This window comes from Malus domestica, chromosome 10 (assembly GCF_042453785.1).
Source record: "Malus domestica chromosome 10, GDT2T_hap1".
Classification (NCBI taxonomy): domain Eukaryota; kingdom Viridiplantae; phylum Streptophyta; class Magnoliopsida; order Rosales; family Rosaceae; genus Malus; species Malus domestica.
In genome coordinates, this window is record NC_091670.1 from 42,063,292 (window position 1) to 42,084,598 (window position 21,307).

At 33.0% G+C, this 21,307-nt stretch overlaps 1 protein-coding gene and 1 long non-coding RNA gene across 2 annotated transcripts; one reads left to right on the forward strand and one right to left on the reverse strand.

The window, feature by feature from the left end:
- Positions 1–1,947: 1,947 nt before the first annotated feature.
- LOC139188380 (uncharacterized) lies at positions 1,948–5,366 on the reverse strand. The gene is made up of 3 exons (XM_070805681.1): positions 5,196–5,366; positions 5,038–5,069; positions 1,948–2,963 (listed from the first exon to the last, which is right to left on the reverse strand). Exons 1-3 carry the CDS (start codon positions 5,347–5,349, stop codon positions 2,190–2,192), a joined length of 960 nt encoding a protein of 319 aa, XP_070661782.1. The 5' UTR covers positions 5,350–5,366; the 3' UTR covers positions 1,948–2,189.
- A 14,640-nt stretch (positions 5,367–20,006) lies between these two features.
- Positions 20,007–20,856, forward strand: LOC114827327 (uncharacterized). Its single transcript, XR_011571778.1, has 3 exons — positions 20,007–20,056; positions 20,290–20,414; positions 20,520–20,856. It is a non-coding gene; the product is annotated as an uncharacterized lncRNA (long non-coding RNA).
- The last annotated feature ends 451 nt before the right edge of the window (positions 20,857–21,307 follow it).

Sequence of the window (21,307 nt, forward strand, 5' to 3'; positions counted from 1 at the left end):
AATTTTACATGGTTGTTAATGTGCAAAAAGTTTCCTAATTCTCAGCCAAGAACAACTACTTGAAGCAATATAGCTCTAAAAGCAGTATTAAATCAGCTTAGAACCATGTTTTTCCCTAAAACCTATTAAGAAAATGGCCAGCCCACTATTTCAAAGTTTTTAAGATTAAACTTGCCACAAGCATCTATCATCAAATGGAAGAATGCAGACTCAACTCCATCACACCCATGGACCACCTTTGTTTTCTCTCTCTACTCTCTCTCCCTCTCCCTCTAGAGAATTAGCCAAATTGCAATTTGGCTCCACATCACCATTCCCTTTAACAATTAATATCTTTGAGGTTTGACCAACTTAATGGTCAAATAAAATACATCTTTACTAAGCCTCTGTTGCCTTTGCACATGGATAGAAGCCACAAAACCCTCCATGAAAATTACAGTTAAGTCTTCTCTGTAAGGCAATGCCTAAAAAGGGCGGTTCAAAACTTTTGCCTTTTGGAGTGATAATTTGTAATGTTGTACAATATATAGATACATATATTTTGAATAACATTTTTTTTTCCGATTAATTGATGTTATATATTGTCAAATTATGAATATGAATTGTAAATTTACTTAACTCGTGTCTAAATATTCTAATAGGCGTATGCAACTCCTGGTGAAAAATGTTAGAGCGTGCAAACATGCATAGTTTTCACTGTTAATTGCCCACTCATTATAGACGCTATGATTAACAAAAGAAAACAACATTTGGAGAAGGAAAAATAACTATACATGTAAGTGGCAGGAAAAAGTAACGAGGTAAATCCACGTTTATAAAAGCTATGCCCGTATGCTACTAGCTACACATGATAACCTATACCTGACTATTGTGTCAGAAATGATAAACATGTACGAGCGAATATTTAAATGTGATTTCTTCAAATATAAATTTTTAAGAGTAATTTTACTTTTATTTCAGTCTGCAAGACTTGATCACATAAAGATAGAGTCATGTTATTCTCACTCTAATGTCTTATCTCTTCATCTAATTTTTAATAAAAATTTTAATTACAACTATGCCTATTTGTAAAATGACTAATAAAGACCTTAAAAGATATAATGATAATAATAATAGTAAGTTATATTTTTATGCAGGTGTTTTTTAATTTGTATCAGGTTTGTAGAAAAAAGTATGAGATGTAAAACTTTTTTTCTTAATATGAAACAATCATATTATTTTCTTATGTTAGATGAAGCAGATGAAATTAATTCCATCACAATCATGTCCTTAATTTTAGTTTTATATATTATTTGTTTATATTCTTTTTTCTAAGAGACAAGTTTATAAGTTTAGATATATTAGAAGTTATTTTAGAAATAATAGGCTAAGGAAATAATATTTCAATTGTTTGACTTTTTATAGCGGGCGAGATTATAATGTGAATGAAAAAAAATAAGACACTTGTTTCGGTTGGTGATTTATAATACTCTCAAAAGATAATTCTAAAAATATTTAAAAACTCGTTGATGTGTGTCATTTGCCCAATAAATTTTCATAAACGTTTAGAAAGATAATTCTAAAAATATTTAAAAACTCGTTAATCTAAAAAGGCAGATTTGAAAGTTTCTGTCTTTAGAAACCAGTATCATAATCTTAGGAAGGAAATAATTTCTAACAGGATGCATGCTTCCCCTCTCATTTATTTCTGCTCTTTTCTATGGCGGTGGCAAGATACACTTTAGAAATGCCCTAATTAGTCTAATATAAAGAAGGCACTCGGACTTGGTCTCTTAAGAGAAATATAGTATTAGTAACTTGAAAATAGTCAGAATGATACAATTGCCCACACGGAAATAAGCAGAGTTCGCATCTTTTATTATAGACACCATGATTAACAAAAGAAAACAACATTGAGAGAAGGAAAAATAAGTACTTCCCAGAAGGGAATTAAGTACATGACGGGAACCATTAAAGTGAAATTTGCCTAAGGAGAATAATGTTTTGACTTCGAGGTGTGACAACTGAAAGTGCCAAGACATGTTTCTCCGAAAACGGCTATAGTGATACCTTAAAGGCATAACATGTGAACATAGGTAGATAGAAGCTATCTTCAAAGGGAAACTAACTTCATGTTCTTATTTCTTAAACTACATATACTATATAGCAGCTCACATCACTTGACTCATGAAAAGTTCTTCTGTTCCTTTCTACTCCACCATCTTGCGCACGCAGTGGAGCCTAGTAACTGCCCTCAACCATCCTCGTGTCTCATCGTAATCCACAAATGCTTCCCTGGTATGCACGGTTAAGTCATTGTTACCGGCATGCATCACATAATCCTCCTGGCCGATGTGGCCGTCCTGATTGTTTCCCGGCAACTCTATAATGCAATTATCCAGATGTTCTAAGGACTCAAATTTCCTCCTAGGATAGTAGACATAATTAGCCCCATCGATCTCAAACCGTACATTTCCAACTACATTTTGCCGATAACGTGCTTGTACACATTGCAAACGGTCCCTCACTGCGAGCCACCCTTCTCTCATTGCATCCTCCACCCTCATTGGAGTGTCTTGACGATTTCGGCCTTCCCCTTGCCTCATGACAAAAAATACTTCATGTATTGGGCTGACTCCTTTATGGTTGTCTACATCTTCAACACTCAGAGCGTGCTGCACAAACGACTCAACAGAGCTGTAAGTGTTCAATTCGAACGTGTGGAAGTATGAGAGCTCATCCTGATTATAAATTTCCTTCATTAGATCAACTTCTGGACTCCTTCTACCTCGCCTCTGGCCATGTTGTAGACGCTGTCTACCTCTGCCCCGTGTAGGCCCTCCTCTGTCGCCTCCACGGCCACCCCCTTGAGCCAATTGCGCTGCTCTAGGGGCGGCAATAGGAGCTCTTCCTCTCATAGCTCTCTGGAACTGGCCTTGGTCTTGGCCTCCCTGGCTGCTAGAATGTCTCTTAAAATTTTGGTTCTGCATGAGCAAGTCGTGAGCAGGGCCAGGTTTTACAGTCATTGTAGTGGATAAATATATAAACAGTATCAAGAACTGAGACATAAAATGAACATAAGAAAAGATGGAAGAAAATGCAGACAGCATGAAACGGCCTTTTTCTTGTATCATTGCTGTAGAACTGGTTTAACCAAACCAAGCACTGCACTCTATATAAAAATGAGTAATGCTTGAGAGATTAAATTTAGAGACTAAAATTGCAAATTAAATGATGTGTTACCAATAGAAATGAGCATATCTATCAATGCTTAAGTAATAAATCAATCATTAACTTCCATTTCCTTTAGCTTTCAAAATTTAATATTCAAATTAAGTCTCCCTAGCATTACTGGTATAAAGCTAGCTTGAAATAAAGTTAAGGACTTAATTACGTCATATATCCTTAGCAGTGCCAAGTGGCAAGACTTTTGTTCCTTAGGTAAAGGAGTTGGGAGATTCTACTATGCATAAACTTCACGATGTGCGCGTTGAATTTTTCCTTTCCAAAACTGTAAAGGACTAAACCGACAGTCTAATCCATTTGAACACTATTAATTAAAAATCTTTACTTATCTTTTTTTTTTGGGTAATGGTAGAAAGACTAAATTTAGAGATAAAATTTGCAAACTAAATGATGTGTCACCAATAGGGATGAACACATTTATCAACGTTTAAGTAATAAATCAATCATCAACTTCCATGTCCTTTAATTTTCAAAAATTTTGTTTCCAAATTTAATCTCCTTAGCACCCTTTCCTTTTTATCTATAGGGCCCATAAGTAATTGCCATGATAGCACAAAGCTATACATACCACATTCCTTAGTGACCCTTGTAATTAGTCAACAAAATACACCACTTACTGTTAATGAGATGATGAGGAATATTCAGTAATCTAGCTAGTAGTGCAATTTTGTGATTTTAGAAACGATGATGTGTGATATATGGCTGCCACATACCATGTAATTTCTTGTTTCAATTCGTTTGAGAATGTTGAGAATTATGGTATGGATGAATGTCGTTGGTATAAGCATGTCCCAAAGTTTATCAAAAATTCAACTTCCTTCCTTCTTGAAAGTATTTTATGAAAAAAACCTATGATTTATGTATTTCTTTATAAAACATTAAAACACTATTTCAGAATTTAAAAAATTGTAATATAAATGTCAATTAGTTAAAGTGATTCACTTTTAATAAGTGAAAATTTTAATTACATATTTTTGAATCAATTATTCAATTTTGTTTTTAAATGAAAATTTTAAATTCATTAACTTTTTTGATAAAGTTATATAAAAAGAAAAAAAAAATGTAATACAATTAATCTGTATTATAGGTAGATTATGAACAAAAACCTTTGGCATAGATAGACAATTAAATATATATTCTTTGAAACCCAACTACAATAAATCCTGTTGGTGGGTTGGTTTTTTTGGAGGGGTGGGGACGATTTGACTCCATGCAATTATTACCATCCTGTTCCCATGCAATTAGCAACTCCATGCAAGTATTACTATTCTATTCGAAAATGATTGTTCCCCGGGGGCGCATGATATGGCCATTGAAATTTTATCCAACGGCTACAAACAGGATGATCTTCTAAAAATTTTAATAATTGTAGCCGTTAGATAAAATTTCAATAGCCAAAGGATAGATTGACAATCTCTGACACTCTCTTAGAAAGGAAACAATTTATATTCAACAACCATCGATATTACTTATTTTATGTTGATCTGTCTGAGTATATTCAGATTGGAGGTTTTAGGGTACAGTCATTAAGGAGAACTTCATGTTGGGGCGACGTCGGTTGGGATGGTAGATCTGCCTAATGACGGAGGAGAATGGAGAAGAAAGGTTCCTAGTTGAGAACAATTGTTAGAAAGACGAAGACTAAGAGCACCAGTTTATCTGGGGATGAGAAATGAACGAAAATTAAAGGGATTAACTTTTGGCTATTCATGGTGAGTTAGTTCCAAATCCAGAAGAAGAATAAGAACAGGGTGAGGAAGAGAGGGAAAATATTGTTAAATTGTAAATTCATACAACATGTGAAACACATACCTCGAAGAACTGGAATACACCTGGAGAGAGAGCTAGAAACCAATCCACCAGAATGAACAATGTGTTAGTTCCAAATCCAGAGGAAGAAGAAGACAGGGTGAGGAAGAGAGGGAAAATATTGTTAAATTGTAGATTCATACAACATATGAAACCCATACCTCGAAGAACTGGAATACACCTGGAGAGAGCTGGAAACCAATCCACCAGAATGAACAATGAGTTGGTTCCAAATCCAGAAGAAGAAGAAGACAGGGTGAGGAAGAGAGGGAAAATATTGTTAAATTGTAAATTCATACAACATATGAAACCCATGCTTCGAAGAACTGGAATACACCTGGAGAGAGCTGGAAACCAATCCACCAGAATGAACAATGAGTTAGTTCCAAATCCAGAAGAAGAAGAAGAAGACAGGGTGAGGAAGAGAGGGAAAATATTGTTAAATTGTAAATTCATACAACATGGGAAACCCATAACTCTAAGAACTGGAATCCACCTGGAGAGAGCTAGAAACCAATCCACCAGGATGAACAAATGCAGAGCTATTAGGAGTTTTTATTTGCAGAAAGAGGAGACCTCAAGGGGGGTTTTTATACGCGCTGAGTGGAGCTGGTAGGTCCTACTAAACATGTGCAACAGATTACTTTCACTGGACAATCTCTCTAGTGGTAGTAGCAAGTTTGCGTGATCGACTAGTTAACCTTATTTGTTTTCTTTTTATTACTCTATTAATTAAAATCCTATTTATTTTTAATTTTTGTTCAAGGTCCTTGGGTATTAATAACATCATTAATTAATTAATTAATTATTTATTTTTATTTTTAAATATATTCATTTAGTGTTAAAAATGTTACAATTAGTATATTTATATTTATGACTAAATTTTTTATCATATATTTTTATTTTTAGTTTGTACCTATTTTTAATTGCAAATATTTTTTAATTTGTACCAATTTTCTTTTCATTTTTAATTTGTACACATATATTAGTTTCTTTTTGTGCCCAATTTTTTTAAGTTTTATTTGTGTTTGTACCCATGTTTATATCGTCATGTGACATTGTATATTTAATCAATGATAGAAAAATTACATATGGTATATTTATGTTTTATGCCTAAACTTTGTATCATATATTTATATTTTTAGTTTGTACCCACTTTTAATTTGCAACAGTTTTAAAAAAAAATTTGTAGTATTTTCTTTTTAGTTTTATTTTGTACCCATGTATTAATTTCTTTTAGCACCTATATTTTTTAAAAATTCATTTGTACTCATAATTTTTTAATCTTTTATCTGTACCCTAATTTATTTATAATGTACCCATTCTTCTTTATTAATGTACCACTTTGTTATATGTGAAATGTACCTATTTTTTTGTAACAGTAGCGCAAACAACAAAGTTTATTTATTTAATTTTTTTTAACAAATGATATTATCTACATTAAGGGTGAGGGAGTGGGCTTAACCTCATACTGGGCTAGCAGTAATATGGTTCAAATTCGTCTTTGGCGAGAATCGAATCTGAGACCTCTCACTTACAAGTGAAGAGAAATATCACTAGACCGTAGTACTAAGTAACAACAACAAAGTTTATTTGCCTGCGATGTTTACCTTATCATGTTACTTTTTGTTTCAATTCGTCTGAGAATGTGAAGAATTTTGGTTTGGATGTTAATGTCCTTGGTACAAGCACGTCCAAGATTTTATAAAAAATTCAAGTTCCTTCTTGAAAGTATTTTATGAAAAAGAACCTACAATTGATGTATTTTTTTTTTATAAAACATTAAAACACTGTTTTCGAACCAAAAAAATAAATAAACACTTTGATAATGTAAAGGAAAAATTAGTTAAAGTGATTCACTTTTAATATTTGGTCACTTTTGATATATATCAATAACACATCAATGATACAACTATAATGTAACAATGAAATGCTAAAAGTAAAATCATTTGAGCAACCGAATGTCATATATAAGTTGGTGATTTCAACCAAAAACTCTATATAAAACAACCCACACATGGAAAAGTGACATACAAGACAACCATTGTTGTCTACCATGGCCAAAGGCCCCAAATAGCCATATACGAGCATTGTCTAAAAATAAGGATTTAGGTTAAAGCAAGCTATATTTACTCTTTTTTTTTTTTTTTGTCAAACAAAGCAGCTATAATTACTACTCACTGGTTACAATTTTACATTCACATCTTGTTATGCCATTTAAAAGAAAGGAACTTTAACAAAAAACTTCTGGTATTGTTTACTTTAACGAAAAATCATATTTTTACATTAAAAAATCAATCCTGGTACTATGCACTTTACTTTTTATTTTATCCTTATAATCAAAACTCAAAGTTCTCAAATATTTTCATTAGTTTTCCTTTAAAAGAATGAATGTAGTGCGGGGTGCCGAGGGGGATCATATATTTTATCAAGGAGAATGGCATCTTGTGTTTGCGTGTTTTTTTATGTGTCGGTTGAAGTTTATATGCAATCTGTATGCCATCCCAACATATTGGATCCTCTACTGCAGTGGAACCCGCCTAAACAAGGACCGACTACAGTGAACATTTTACCAAAATGAAAATTTTGCGGGAGAAGAAGAGAGGAGCTAGTAATGTATTGTACGCTTGGTCGCCTTTGTTGTGAAGCCTACATTCCAAATAATTTTCACACTCCAGAGGACGTAGGCCCTTCGAGATTGGAAACTAGCAGATGAAGATATTCTGGGTTTGTGAGTATAGGCGATGGTGACGCGAGCTGACGAAGCCAGTAGAGAGAGGAAAGAGGGCGCGATGTAGAGAGAGAACGGGACTCAGAGAGAGGACGCTCAGCGAAGGTCTTAGCAATCCCATGATTTTCGAGGGTTTGGCTAAGACCTCGCAGTGAAGAAGAAAGTCCACGCGAGTCCCGTTTTATCTGATTAAACTTAGTCAGTAACAAACATGGGATTACACTAATGTATAGTCCAATCCAATCCAATGAGAGGTATCGGGCACAAACAAACGCGAAACCGATAATCTTATGACTCTTATCCATTTAAAAAATATTAATTAAAAATCATTATCTATTTTCTTGTTTATTTCATATGCTGCTGCTATAGGGCTCAAATGTAATTGTCATGATAGCACATAGTTATATATACCACATGCCCAGGTAATAATTAGTCAATGACCCTTGTAATTATTAGTCAATAAAATATATCATATACCACATGATAAGGTAATATTTACCTTATCATGTTATTTCTTGTTTCAATTCGTTTGAGAATGTCAATGAATGTTATGGTTTGGATTAATGTCGTTGGTCCAAAATTTTATCAAAAATTCAACTTCCTTCTTGAGAGTGTTTTATGAAAGAGAACCTAGGATTGATGAATTTCTTTATAAAATTTAAAACACTATTTAGGAATCAAAAAATATTTTTGTAATATAAAGGGGAAATTAGTTAAAATGATTCATTTTTAATATTTGGTCACTTTTGATATATATCACTGACATTTTAACAACATCAACGATACAACGATAACATAGCAACAAAATGCTAAAAGTAAATCATTTTAGCAATTGAATGTCACAAGTTGATTATCTCAACCAAAAACTCTATATAAAACAACCCGCACATGGAAAGTGACATATAAGACAACCATTTTTGTCTACAATGATGACCAAAGGCCCCAAATAGCCATATACGAGCATTGTCTAAAAATAAAGATTAAGGGTAATTAGCAAAAAGCAGCTATAATTACTACTCACTTGTTACAATTTTACGACCACATCTTTTTATGTTATACATGCTACTCATGCTTAACCTTATCTTTCTCCCTCAAATTTCTTGGTTTAGTTTTTTATTTTGTTGGGATTTTTAAATTATAGCTTAGCTTTGGCTGAAGTGCCAAAAATGTAAAATGGGTCACATATAGCTTATAGCTTAAGCCCAATCCGGCTTTTTTTGAGGATTGAAAATTTCAAAAAAAGGAAAATATCTGTTGAAATTAAAAAATAGCACAAGCCAAGAAGGCATCCAGATCTGTTCCCCACCGTCCTTGATTGTTGGTTTGCTTTGCCCTTCTTTTCTCTCCTATATTCCCAAGTGTTTCCAACAGCATGCGATTTAAAATCATTCTCTATTTACCACTTAATATTACAATTTAGTAGTATTTTCAGGTTATTTAAATTATCATGATGCATGAATTTAACTGATGTGATTATCACTCAGCCATTCGCTACGGCCTGGTGGCTAATAATAAGTTCGATCATCCCAATACATATCGCGATATTCTGACATATAACTAAGCAAGAAACCCTCACTTTATTACAAACGGTATCAAAAAACTGAAGCATAAAAGGAACACAAGAAAATTATAAATTATCACTCCAAAAGGCTTCTTTTTTGTTCTTTTTTGTCTTTTTATCTTTTCTGAAGTTCCACACATTTATTTTGTATCATATTAATCCAATGATCAAGTTCAACTATCTATTTTCATATCTCCATTTATCATATATTATTTACATACAAGTAAGAAAAATTAGTGATCATACAAGCATAATTACACACTGAGCTATGTTTAAGTGTTTTTCTTATACAAGCAGTACTTATTCTAGACTAATCTAAACTGCGGGAAAGAAAATTCAAAATCGAGTACATAAAGAAAGCACATAAGCTCTAACTAATATGACTGCAACTAGTGCCATCGTTTGCGGCTAAGTTCAAGTGTTTGAACTAATTAAGAGGTTCCTTTTCCCACTTCCTCTCCATCTTGCAATAATTTTACATGGTTTTTAATGTGCAAAAGGTTCCTAATTCTCAGCCAAGAACAACTACTTGAAGCAATATAGCTCTAAACGCAGTATTAAATCAGCTTAGAACCATGTTTTTCCCTAAAACCTATTAAGAAAATGGCCAGCCCACTATTTCAAAGTTCTAGAGAATTAGCCAAATTGCAATTTGGCTCCACATCACCATTCCCTTTAACAATTAATATCTTTGAGGTTTGACCAACTTAATGGTCAAATAAAATACATCTTTATTAAGCCTCTGTTGCCTTTGCACATGGATAGAAGCCACAAAACCCTCCATAAAAATTACAGTTAAGTCTTCTCTGTAAAGCAATACCTAAAAAGGGTTCAAAAATTACAGTTAAATATAGATACATATATTTTGAATAACATTTTTTTTTTCCAATTAATTGATGTTATATATTGTCAAATTATGAATATGAATTGTAAATTTACTTAACTCGTGTCTAAATATTCTAATAGGCGTATGCAACTCTTGGTGAAAAATCTTAGAGCGTGCAAACATGCATAGTTTTCACTGTTAATTGCCCTCTCATTATATACGCTATAATTAACAAAAGAAAACAACATTTGGAGAAGGAAAAATAAGTATACATGTAAGTGGCAAGAAAAAGTAACGAGGTGAATCCACGTTTATAAAAGCTATGCCAGTATGCTACTAGCTACACATGATAACCTATACCTGACTATTGAGTCATAAATGATAAACATGTACGACCGAATATTCAAATGTGATTTCTTCAAATATAAATTTTTAAGAGTAATTTTACTTTAATCAAGTTTATGATGCTAAACCATTTTATTTGTAAAGTAGAATTCTCTACCCTCATATTCCCATCTCTTTCCATCCCCTTCTCTTATATATTATTTTTTGTCAATTAAGTGCCAAATTTCGTACGAGTCAGATGATTGGACGTATGTAGAAAAGGGATCCCATGAATTCCTGGGGATTGCTGGGGATTGGACGTATGTAGAAGAGGGATTACCCATCAAATCCTGGGGACCCCAACGACTCGCTTTGGCAACATCCTTAATAATATCGACTTTTTTATTTGTTAGTTAGGACTGTTGATTGATTGAAGGATTAATTATCTGGGCGTGTGAGGGGAGGATTTGGATTCTCTTGGTCTTAGCACTTTCAGTTTTTTACTTGTTTTTCTAATCATTTCTTCATTTTTTTTCTTTTCCAGTTTTTTCTTATCTATCAATCTTTTCCTGATTTGTACAAAACTACATTTGGAGATGATGAATCAATTTTTCACATTAGTCTTGAATTTTTTTAAGGACTTTTATGTCTTATTATCTTCTGACGAAGCCTTGTGACTCTAAAATAAGGTCCCGACTTTCAAACAGAAAAAAATTGATTTAGTTTATCGGTTTATGTCTTATACAAACAGCAAAAATGAAATTAAATTAGAAACACCTATTTATTAGAGAGAGTACCAGCGCGGGTGAGCAACATGAAAAACAAGAAGAAAAGCTATCGGAACCACCGCGTGTGAGTTGAGCAGAATAAGAAACAAGAAACTAAAAAGCCGATTCGAGGTCTCATTTTCCTTGTAGTAACTAACACTGTGTCGGCAAAAAAATTTGCCATCTTCTTAGTCTTGCTAATATAGTAATTTCGTGAGCATGCATGATCACTAGCTTCTTTGTGTGCAAACAAACAATTGATTTGATGGCATTTGGATTCTTTTGTTTCGAGTCTTGTGAACTTCCTTATTCGTGAGCACGTGTCTTCCTGACCATGTCTACAGCCCATGTTCCAAATCCCACAGTACTAATTTAGTGAGCACGTTTCTTCCTAACCATGTCTACAGCCTACAAAACATTAATTCATCCAAAAATAAAAAGACATATATAAACATCAAAATTATTAAGTATCACGAAAAATAAATCCCAAATTTTGTTATAGATTCGTATTAATTAGCTTGATTGCAAAAGACTCATATGTACCAAGTTTCGTTGCACTAATATGGAGAATATGATATGGAGAATCACTTGGAGATGTAACGGTAGCCCAACTGCCACTTGGGGCCCTCTGAAGTCGGTAACACTCCCTTCTTTAATAAATAATGTGACTTTTTTGTGGCATGGTCATTGTCCTACCGAGCATGTACGGACGGAGGGAGGTAAGGCACAGTGGTGGCGCATGCCCCCTCTCTTTAAAAAAAAAAAAAAAATTACAAATTACAAATTATTCAATTAATCATTCTCATTTTTTTTGCTTTGCAAATTATTCAATTAAAATAGTGAAAATCCTCTTTTAGTTTTTAAATGTCTCTCCGTCTTGAATATTTTTTTCACGCACTAATGTCTAAACCTTGTTGAGTTACATGTATTTGGTTAATTAGTACAAATGAGCATTAGATTGTCAACAATTAAAGACAAAATTAGACAATAGAGTAATAAAATTAGGCATTTTGTAAAAGAACTAGCTTTATTTGTCCAAAAAAGGAGCTCAAAATTTTTAAAGTGCCCCCTCTTAGTTAAATTTCTGGCTTCATCCCTGCTACCGAGTACTATTGACTTTTTTCATAAAGTAATGATGAAGTATTTGTTAGTTAGGATTAATTTATGGGAGTTTTAACGAAAAGTCCGCAATACTGTTCACTTTAACGAAAACCCACATTTTTACTCTAAAAAGTCAAACCTGATACTATTTACTTTACCCTTTATTTTGTCATTATCGTTAAAACTCAAAGTTTTCAAGCTATTTTCATTAATTTTTCTTTAATTTATCTGGTCGTGTGAGTAGAGGATTTGGATTCTCTTGGTCTTGGCACGTTCAGTTTTTTCCTTGTTTTTCAAATCATTTCTTCATTTTTTTTCTTTTACAGTTTTTTCTTATTTATCTATCTTTTCCCGATCTGTTTAATGTTATTTTACAAAACTACATTTGGAGATGATGAATCAATTTTTCACATTAGTTTTGAAATTTTTTTAAGGACTTTTATGTCTTATTATCCTCTAGCTCTCTAGCTCTCCTACAGCGAAAGAATTCAACACAAACATCGAGTACAAAATTTTATATTTTAAAATACCCAATCAATATTCCTATACGTATTCCAATGAGGGCCCACGAACCTGGTGGCTTGACAGGGATCTGGATTGTCTGTCCTCTCCATTCATCATCTTTCCATGCATTCCTATTTGAACGAGCACGTTAAATCATTTCAATATTTTATATTGATTTTTTTATAGAGATATTAAGACAAAAAGCAATAAGAATATAAAATGTTGATGTTGCTTAACCGTGACCAGTTCAAATAGGAGGGCATGAGAAGGGAATGGGATGGAGGAGGGCAGACAATCCAGATCCGCTTGAGAGGAATACAACATTAGTTACTTGAAAATAGTGAGATTGATACAACTAATATATAGTAACGGAGAGCTTTAATTAAAAGAATTTATATTTTAATAAAAATGATCCTATGATTTTATTTAATGCAAACGGCTTGAGATTTAATAAAAATGACATAATACAATATGATAAAGAAAAAAATTTAAATCTGCATAACTAGAATACAGGCTCCATCCCATCAATTAACCCACTATATTATTAAGGGTTGGTTTGGTATTGTTGTGCTTTGAAAAAAAAAACTGCTTCTGCTATGCTGTGAGAATAAACAGTTGTGAAATAAAGCAGCAGAGTGTTTGGTACACTTTTTTTGTAAAAGTGCTTTTGAATAATAATAAATAAAAAAACAGTATTAGCCCTGATTTGGTACTGAGGTGATTTTGAAAAAAATGGCTATCAAAAAAAGCTTGAAGCTTTTTTATGTTTGGTAAACATTTAACTTCAGCTTTTTTTCACTGTTTTTGGTAAAAAAGCCAAAAACACAAAGCTGCAAAACCCAACTTTGAAAAATCATTTTTTTCACATCTGTTTTACATAAAAGTTTATCAAACACTATAATACTGTTTTTTTTTCAAAAGCACTTTTACAAAAAAGTTTACCAAACATTCAGCTGCTTTATTTCACAGCTACTTATTCTCACAACACAGCAGAATCAGTTTTTTTCAAAGCACAACAATACCAAACCAGCCCTTATAGTGTTTGATAAACTTTTATGTAAAACAAATGTGAAAAAAAAGCGGGGTTTTCAAAGATGGGTTTTGCAGCTTTATGTTTTTTGGCTTTTTTCCACCAAAAACTGTGAAACAAAACTGAAGCTAAATGTTTACCAAACATAAAAAAGCTCCAAGCTTTTTTTGATAGCCACTTTTTTTCAAAATCATCTCAGTACCAAACCAGGGTTAAACATGAATGTGATGAAGTTCCAATGCTCCACCATCCTTAGCCACTCCTCTTTTCTTTGCGTGGGTCCTAACCAAGGTTATGACAAAAAACATATATAATATTTATTTAAGAACTTTAACGAAAAATTCCCGGTACTGTTCATTTTAACGAAAAATCATATTTTTACACTAAAAAGTCAATCTTGATACTATTCACTTTACCATTTATTTTGTCGTTATCGTTAAAACTCAAAATTTTCAAGTTTTATTTATTTATTTATGTATTTTATATTAATATATGGGGATTCCATATTTAATTTATTATGTATACTTGTGAACATGAATGTCAACATGTATATACACTGTCTATTTCCTTTCATTGCAGATGCAAGTTTGTGCAGAATCGCAGTATTTATCAAAATATTCTATGTTTTCTGAAACAAAAATACAAACCATAATTTTGCATGAGAGAGAGGAGAGATAAGAGAGGACTGAAAACTTCACGTAATTCTCCCTGATATTATTCATGAAGTTGAATTTCATGTTGTTATATATGCCAAATCGAAAGTATCCATCTATAGATTCTACTATTAAATAGCAACATATAAGATTACCATTTTGTAGAAAAAGACGGACGAACGATATTCAAGAATCAAGATTGGGTTATTTTGTCAAAACTCTCTTTATTTTGTTCATTTTCAGAAATAGTGTGGGTTATTTTGGTTCAATTTCATAAATAGTGCTGGTTAGTTTGTTGTAGTTTCAAAAATAATGTGAGTTATTTTGGTTCTGTTTCAGAAATAGTGTGTGTTATTTTGTTGTTGTTTCATAAATAATGTTTATTTTTTCCTACCAAAAATAATGTGCGTTATTTTGATTCAGTTTCAAAAATGGTGTAGGCTATTTTGTTGTAGTTCCAAAAATAGTGTGGATTATTTTCGTTCAGTTTCAGAAATAGTGTGAGTTATTTTGTTGTACTTTTAGAAATTGTGTGGATTATTTTGGTTCAATTTCTGAAATAGCTAGGTTATTTTGTTGTATTTCTAGAAATAGTTTTGATTATTTTGGTTCTATTTCATAAATAGTGTAAATTATTTTACTGTAGTTTCAGAAACAGTGTTTATTTAGTGCCGTTTCAGAAATAATGTGGATTATTTTGGTTATATTTCAGAAATAGTGTGGGTTATTCTGGTTCTATTCCAAAAATAGTGTGGGTTATTTTGTTGTTGTTCCAAAACTAGTGTGTATTTTGTTCCTTTCCAAAAATAGTGCGAGTTATTTTAGTTCAGTTTCAAAAATAGTGTTTATTATTTTGTTGTAGTTCCAAGAATAGTGTGGATTATAAAGTCCTTAGATTCCTGCAAATTGCAATATCCACCGTCATGTGCAACTCTTTTTTTTTTTCTTTACAACTTATGAAATTTATGCATGTAATACTAATAATAATAAGCTATACAACTTATCTTCCCCAATTATATCCAACTATATGCTTTGCCATTTTTTATTGATTTGAAAACAATTTAATATTTTTTGTGGATTTTCAATGGCATTTTTGTTAATGGATTTGTGCTAAAACATTAATTCATCCAAAAACAAATAGACATATATAAACGTCAAAAATATTAATTGCCACGAAAAATAAATCCCAAATTCGTTATAGATTCCTATTAATTAGCTTGATTGCAAAAGATTCATATGTAAATTTCGTTGCACTAATATTAGATCGCATTCCAAGAAGCAATTCAAGATCGAAGTTGACGATGAGGAGGTGCATAATCTCATTTTATTTTTATGGATGAGTTACTTTGCTAGCTAGCTTTTCAGTACTCTTGTATGCTATTAAAGTTGTTTCATATTTATCGAATATGATATGGAGCATCACCTGGAGATGTAACGGTAGCGCAAACAACAAAGTTTATTTATTTAATTTTTTTTAACAAATGATATTATCTACATTAAGGGTGAGGGGATGGGCTTAACTTCACGATGGTTTAACAGCAATATGGTTCAAATTCGTCTTTGGCGAGAATCGAACATGAGACTTCTCACTTACAAGTGAAGAGAAATACCACTAGACCGTAGTACTAAGTAGCAACAACAAAATTTATTTGCCTGCGATGTTTACCTTGTCATGTTACTTTTTGTTTCAATTCGTCTGAGAATGTGAAGAATTTTGGTTTGGATGTTAATGTCCTTGGTACAAGCACGTCCAAGATTTGATAAAAAATTCAAGTTCCTTCTTGAAAGTATTTTATGAAAAAGAACCTACAATTGGTGAATTTTTTTACAACTATAATGTAACAATGAAATGCTAAAAGTAAAATAATTTTAGCAACCGAATGTCATATATAAGTATGATTTCAACCAAAAACTCTATATAAAACAACCCACACATGGAAAAGTGACATACAATACAACCATTGTTGCCTACCATGGCCAAAGGCCCCAAATAGCCATATACGAGCATTGTCTAAAAATAAAGATTTATGTTAAAGAAAAAAGCAGCTATATTTTTTTTTTCTTTTTTTTTTGTCAAACGAAGCAGCTATAATTACTACTCACTGGTTACAATTTTACATTCACATCCTGTTATGCCATTTAAAAGAAGGAAATTTTAACAAAAAGCTTCTGATACTGTTCACTTTAACGAAAAATCATATTTTTACATTAAAAAATCAATCATGGTACTATTCACTTTACCTTTTAGAGCAAGTCCACCGGAGTGGACTTTGCCCAGCACTCAGTCCAAATAGCAGCCCAGCACCCTGTCCATGTCCATGTCCATGATGAGTATGTAATTTTATTTTAGTGTGTATTTTTTTTTAAGTTTATTTGAAATTTTATCCGAAATTTGTTAAAAATCTTATCCGAAATAAACTTAAAAAAAAAAACACACCAAATAAATGCGCTGGGTGCCAGCGCATTTTTTTAGGGGTGGAAATGCCTTGGCTTATTACTGTTCACTTGAGTGGATAAATGCGCTGAATGCTGGCGCAAAGTCCTCAGGGGTGGACTTCTCTTATTTTATCCTTATAATTAAAATTTAAAGTTTTCAAACATTTTGATTGGTTCTTTAAAAGAATGAATGTAGTGCGGGTGCCGAGGGGGATCATATATGATTATTTTATTAAGGAGAATGGCATCTTGTGTTTGCGTGTTTTTTTATGTGTCGGTTGAAGTTTATATGCAATCTGTATGCCATCCCAACATATATAGGATATGGTCATGCGTTTTATTTTACAGTCAACATTTTACCAAAATGAAAATTTTGCGGGAGAAGAAGAGAGGAGCTAGTAATGTATTGTACGATTGGTCGCCTTTGTTGAGAAGCCTACGTTCCAAATAATTTTCACACTCCGTATCTATATTTTAGATTTGCATACAGAAAGGAGAGGAGAACACACCTTTTACTGCAAAGTGAAACTCCTTTTGTTCATCGCTTGTCTTATATGAGGGGGTTCTCTCATGGTTGTATCACCTATCCTGTGCTTCTGACTACAGATTTCTTCCTGTGCTTCTGACTGCAGATTTCTTGTTCGTGATGACATACCTCTCGGAGCTTTTGCCAAGTTTATAGGGCGTCAACTCGATAAGGTTCATGTTCAACTGTATTTCAAGAACATTGTTGTTGTTGATAATTGCAAGTGTATAATATCGTCTAAGTAATATAGTGATAAGTAGAGTGTCGTTCAAACAAAGATCGGATTAACCTATATTTACTATTGAGATTGACTTCAAACTAAACTTAAATAAAAGAGGGATTATGTTGACAAATTCTAAGATGCAAAGAAGCCAAATGAAAGTAAAAATAACGACTGATCGAGCACTAAATAAAAATGAATGAATTATAAAAGATTAAAATATGGAAGCACTAGGACATCAGGTTCCTTATTCTCAATCCCATCTAATCCCGTTATTCATATTAACATCAAATTATTCCCATGTTGCTAGCAATTATCCCTTGATTCGTCAATATTTTCTGTCAGAATATACTAATCGTGCTTCTAACTATCTACCCATGCTATGTCTAGTCACATATATAGATAATCAAAACCCTTTACGCTAAATGGATAATTACATGATACTACACAAATCATAACCAGTATATCTATTCAATTATGTAATTTATGGTAATTGTTATGAGAAGCAACCTACAAAACGCTACCTGTCAGTCACAATTTAGTTATTCACACAAATAATGGCCAGTTATTTGATAACAACGAAGCACAATAACAATTACTCAACATGGAAAATAATTGAGATTAATATAAAATAATGAGAATTATATGTTAATAATAAGATTACACCCTAATCCTTGCAAAAAGACTTAGTTCATGATTGAACTTATGCCAAACATGGATGAATTCAATGACATGCAATAAATCTTGAACTCCAACATTGTTTTTGAATGTGTGTATGCGCTGTGGTGATTTGATCCTCCCCCAAAAATCCTTGCGCCGCTGGGTTCTCCACCTTCCTTGCGGCACACCCTTAGGCTCTCCAAAAAAAACCTGATTTTATTCTCCCCCCCTTCTGCCTCTCAATAAGGGGATTAAAAACCTTCTCGTTCTTGGAAAAGTCCAACGCCACATTTTATGAAGCCCCAGCACAATCCTCACAAAGCAGCAGTCCACTTCGTTATTCCATGATATTTTTTTATAATTCTTCTTACAAATCCATATTTATCCCCGACTATTATTTCTACAAAACTTACACAAAACACATCAAACTCACCAATTTAATATAAAATCATGACCAAATAATAAGTAAAAGAGGTATAAAAACGTGCATATAATATCACCCTAACAACTGTACCTCCTAATGGTGAGCAGAGCTGCATTTTTTTTCTTTTATTTCCCAAATTATTTGTCAACCTTGTGACGTAGTAATTCTAATTCTTGCACTGTTGCAGAGGCCTTGATGTCTGAATTTGATGCGGAGAACAAGGGTAGATATGGATTTCTTCACATAACCTACACTGGCAATGAGAAAGGAGACAGACTCTGAATTCACTGATGTGTTACCAGTAAGAGTTCAACCAGTAAGAGTTCCACTGAATTAGATACTTTTACTTCCTAGTCAGTAGGTGGACATACCTCTGTTTTAATTTGCGCCTCTATGCAGAGGACTAAGAGTAGAGCTGCTGCAAAGATTGACATAATTCCTGGCAGGATCAAGAGGAGGAAGTTAGTTGTCGATCCCTTGTGCTTTATTTGTCTTAAATTTGTTTGCTGCAATGGAAAAAAGATTGTTTCCTTTCCTTTTCCTTTATGCTTGTAGGAAAATCGGAATAATTCAGCTTTCAAAGTCAATTGGTCAGTACTTGGATCTAACGGAAAACGTGACACAGAACAGAGCGCAATAGCGTTCTAGGATGCTTTAATCTACGCTTTTGATATTGTGTTCAGGAGTTTACCGGAGATGTACACGGCACATGATGCAGATGCTTGTAAATTGTAGGTGGGGGAAACAGATTATTTACCTGTAAGGATTTCACTTGGTCGAATACGTCTGTTTCCTTCTACTGATTCATTGGAGGTAATGCCATGCTCTAATTTGAGCCTCCTTGCAGGGGAGAAAGAGGATGGATGGAAGGTGTGGCATTTGTGTGATGAAGTTAGCATCCACTTCCTTTTTGCTTCGATTATCTTGATTTGCATTGCAATAATAGAACGGGAGATTTTATCCCCTTTCTGTTAGGCATTTCCAGAATGAGAATGGAACAAATTGCTGTTTTTTTTAATATTTGTTTTTGAAATATTTTCAGGCCTTTTATGGAGAAGCTCAAACCACATGACGTAGATGCTTGGAAAGTGAGGGAGAGGGGACCAGATCATATACCGGTTAGAATTCCGCTGCATCGAATATGTTTATTTCCTTCTATGCATTTCATATGAGATAAAACATGCTGTAATTTAAGCCTCGATGCAGGTGTGGGTGGAGAAGGATGCAAGCAGTGACATTCCTGACATTGACATGAATAAGTTTGTTTCCGATTCTTTTTTTCTTTGATTATCATGAATTGTATTGCAATAATGGAATATGATTTGACCTCCTCCGTCATAGACACTAACATATACTTATATATATAGACACATATGCTTTTGGTATATCATATGTTACGTAAGCTATCAGAAACAAATTGTATAAGCTTGTCTTGGATTAAGGGGTTCACATCTCACATGTTGCATGTCCTTTGTTTTTTCTTTTACTGCAGATACAACGTCCATCGCGATATGCCTCTCAGAGAATTTGTTGATTTTATTCGGTTAAGGATTCAGCATGAATCTCCATGAAAGAAGTCTTTGTTTGTCTACCTCATGAACACCGAGCTTCCCATTGGTGAGTAACACATTTTTGTTTTTATGCCGGCAGTAATGATATCCGTGTTTGTCCCGAGTTTGGTGCAGAGGTAGTGACTCTAATTGTTCCATTGCTGTTGCACAGGTACCACCTTGATGTCCGAAGTTGATGAGAAAAAAAAGGACGAATACGGGTTTGTTCGCATCACCTACAGTGGAGAAGAGAGAGGAGGCTGGAACCATTGAAGAGCTCTGAGACAGTCGCTATTCGGCCTCGTAGCTATTAACTTCGGCCATCGCAATACAAATCCTAAATTGTTTTCTCAGTACAAGTAATATTCTACGAAACATTTACATTTTTCTTTGCTGGAAAACTCTTCAACCGCAGAATGTTAATTATTCATCTTCAACAAAAGATATAAAAATAATGTATATTTGTCTTTTGATTTTACATTTTTAGATGGTCGGTTACACTAGTCAAATGGAGAAAAATAATGTAATCCTAAATTTCTCTTTTCCTTGAGTGGAACTTATATTTACATTCCCCGATAAGTAAAAAAAAATGTAAATATAGTTTTTGCATCTCAAATTTGATCTCACCGTTGGATATCCTAAAGTCAAGCGTGAAGAAGGCACTCGAACTTGGTTGTGTAAGAGGAATACAACATTAGTACCTACCATCGACATATAGTAACATCTTACATATGTATATTGATGATAAATTCTAGTATGTAAATCTGTATACTACATTTGCATTTTAAGAAACACTTATGTTTGATGTACACATATCGATATTATTTATTTTTAAAACATCAGCCTACTATACATAAGCATAGTATACACACGTATTTACATTTCATATCTTTTCAAATTTCACATTTTTCAATAATACAAATAAAACTCACATAGTATGCATAGATTGCATTTGGAGAG

Bases quoted from the DNA above. Each gene is read 5' to 3' on its own strand.
- LOC139188380 (XM_070805681.1), bottom strand. From the start codon at position 5,349: ATGGGTTTCATATGTTGTATGAATTTACAATTTAACAATATTTTCCCT. The intron at 5,070-5,195 runs GTATGGGTTTCA...ATTGGTTTCTAG, and splicing joins GTGTATTCCAGTTCTTCGAG to CTCTCTCTCCAGGTGTATTC. The intron at 2,964-5,037 runs GTATGTGTTTCA...TTGCTCATGCAG, and splicing joins GTGTATTCCAGTTCTTCGAG to AACCAAAATTTTAAGAGACA.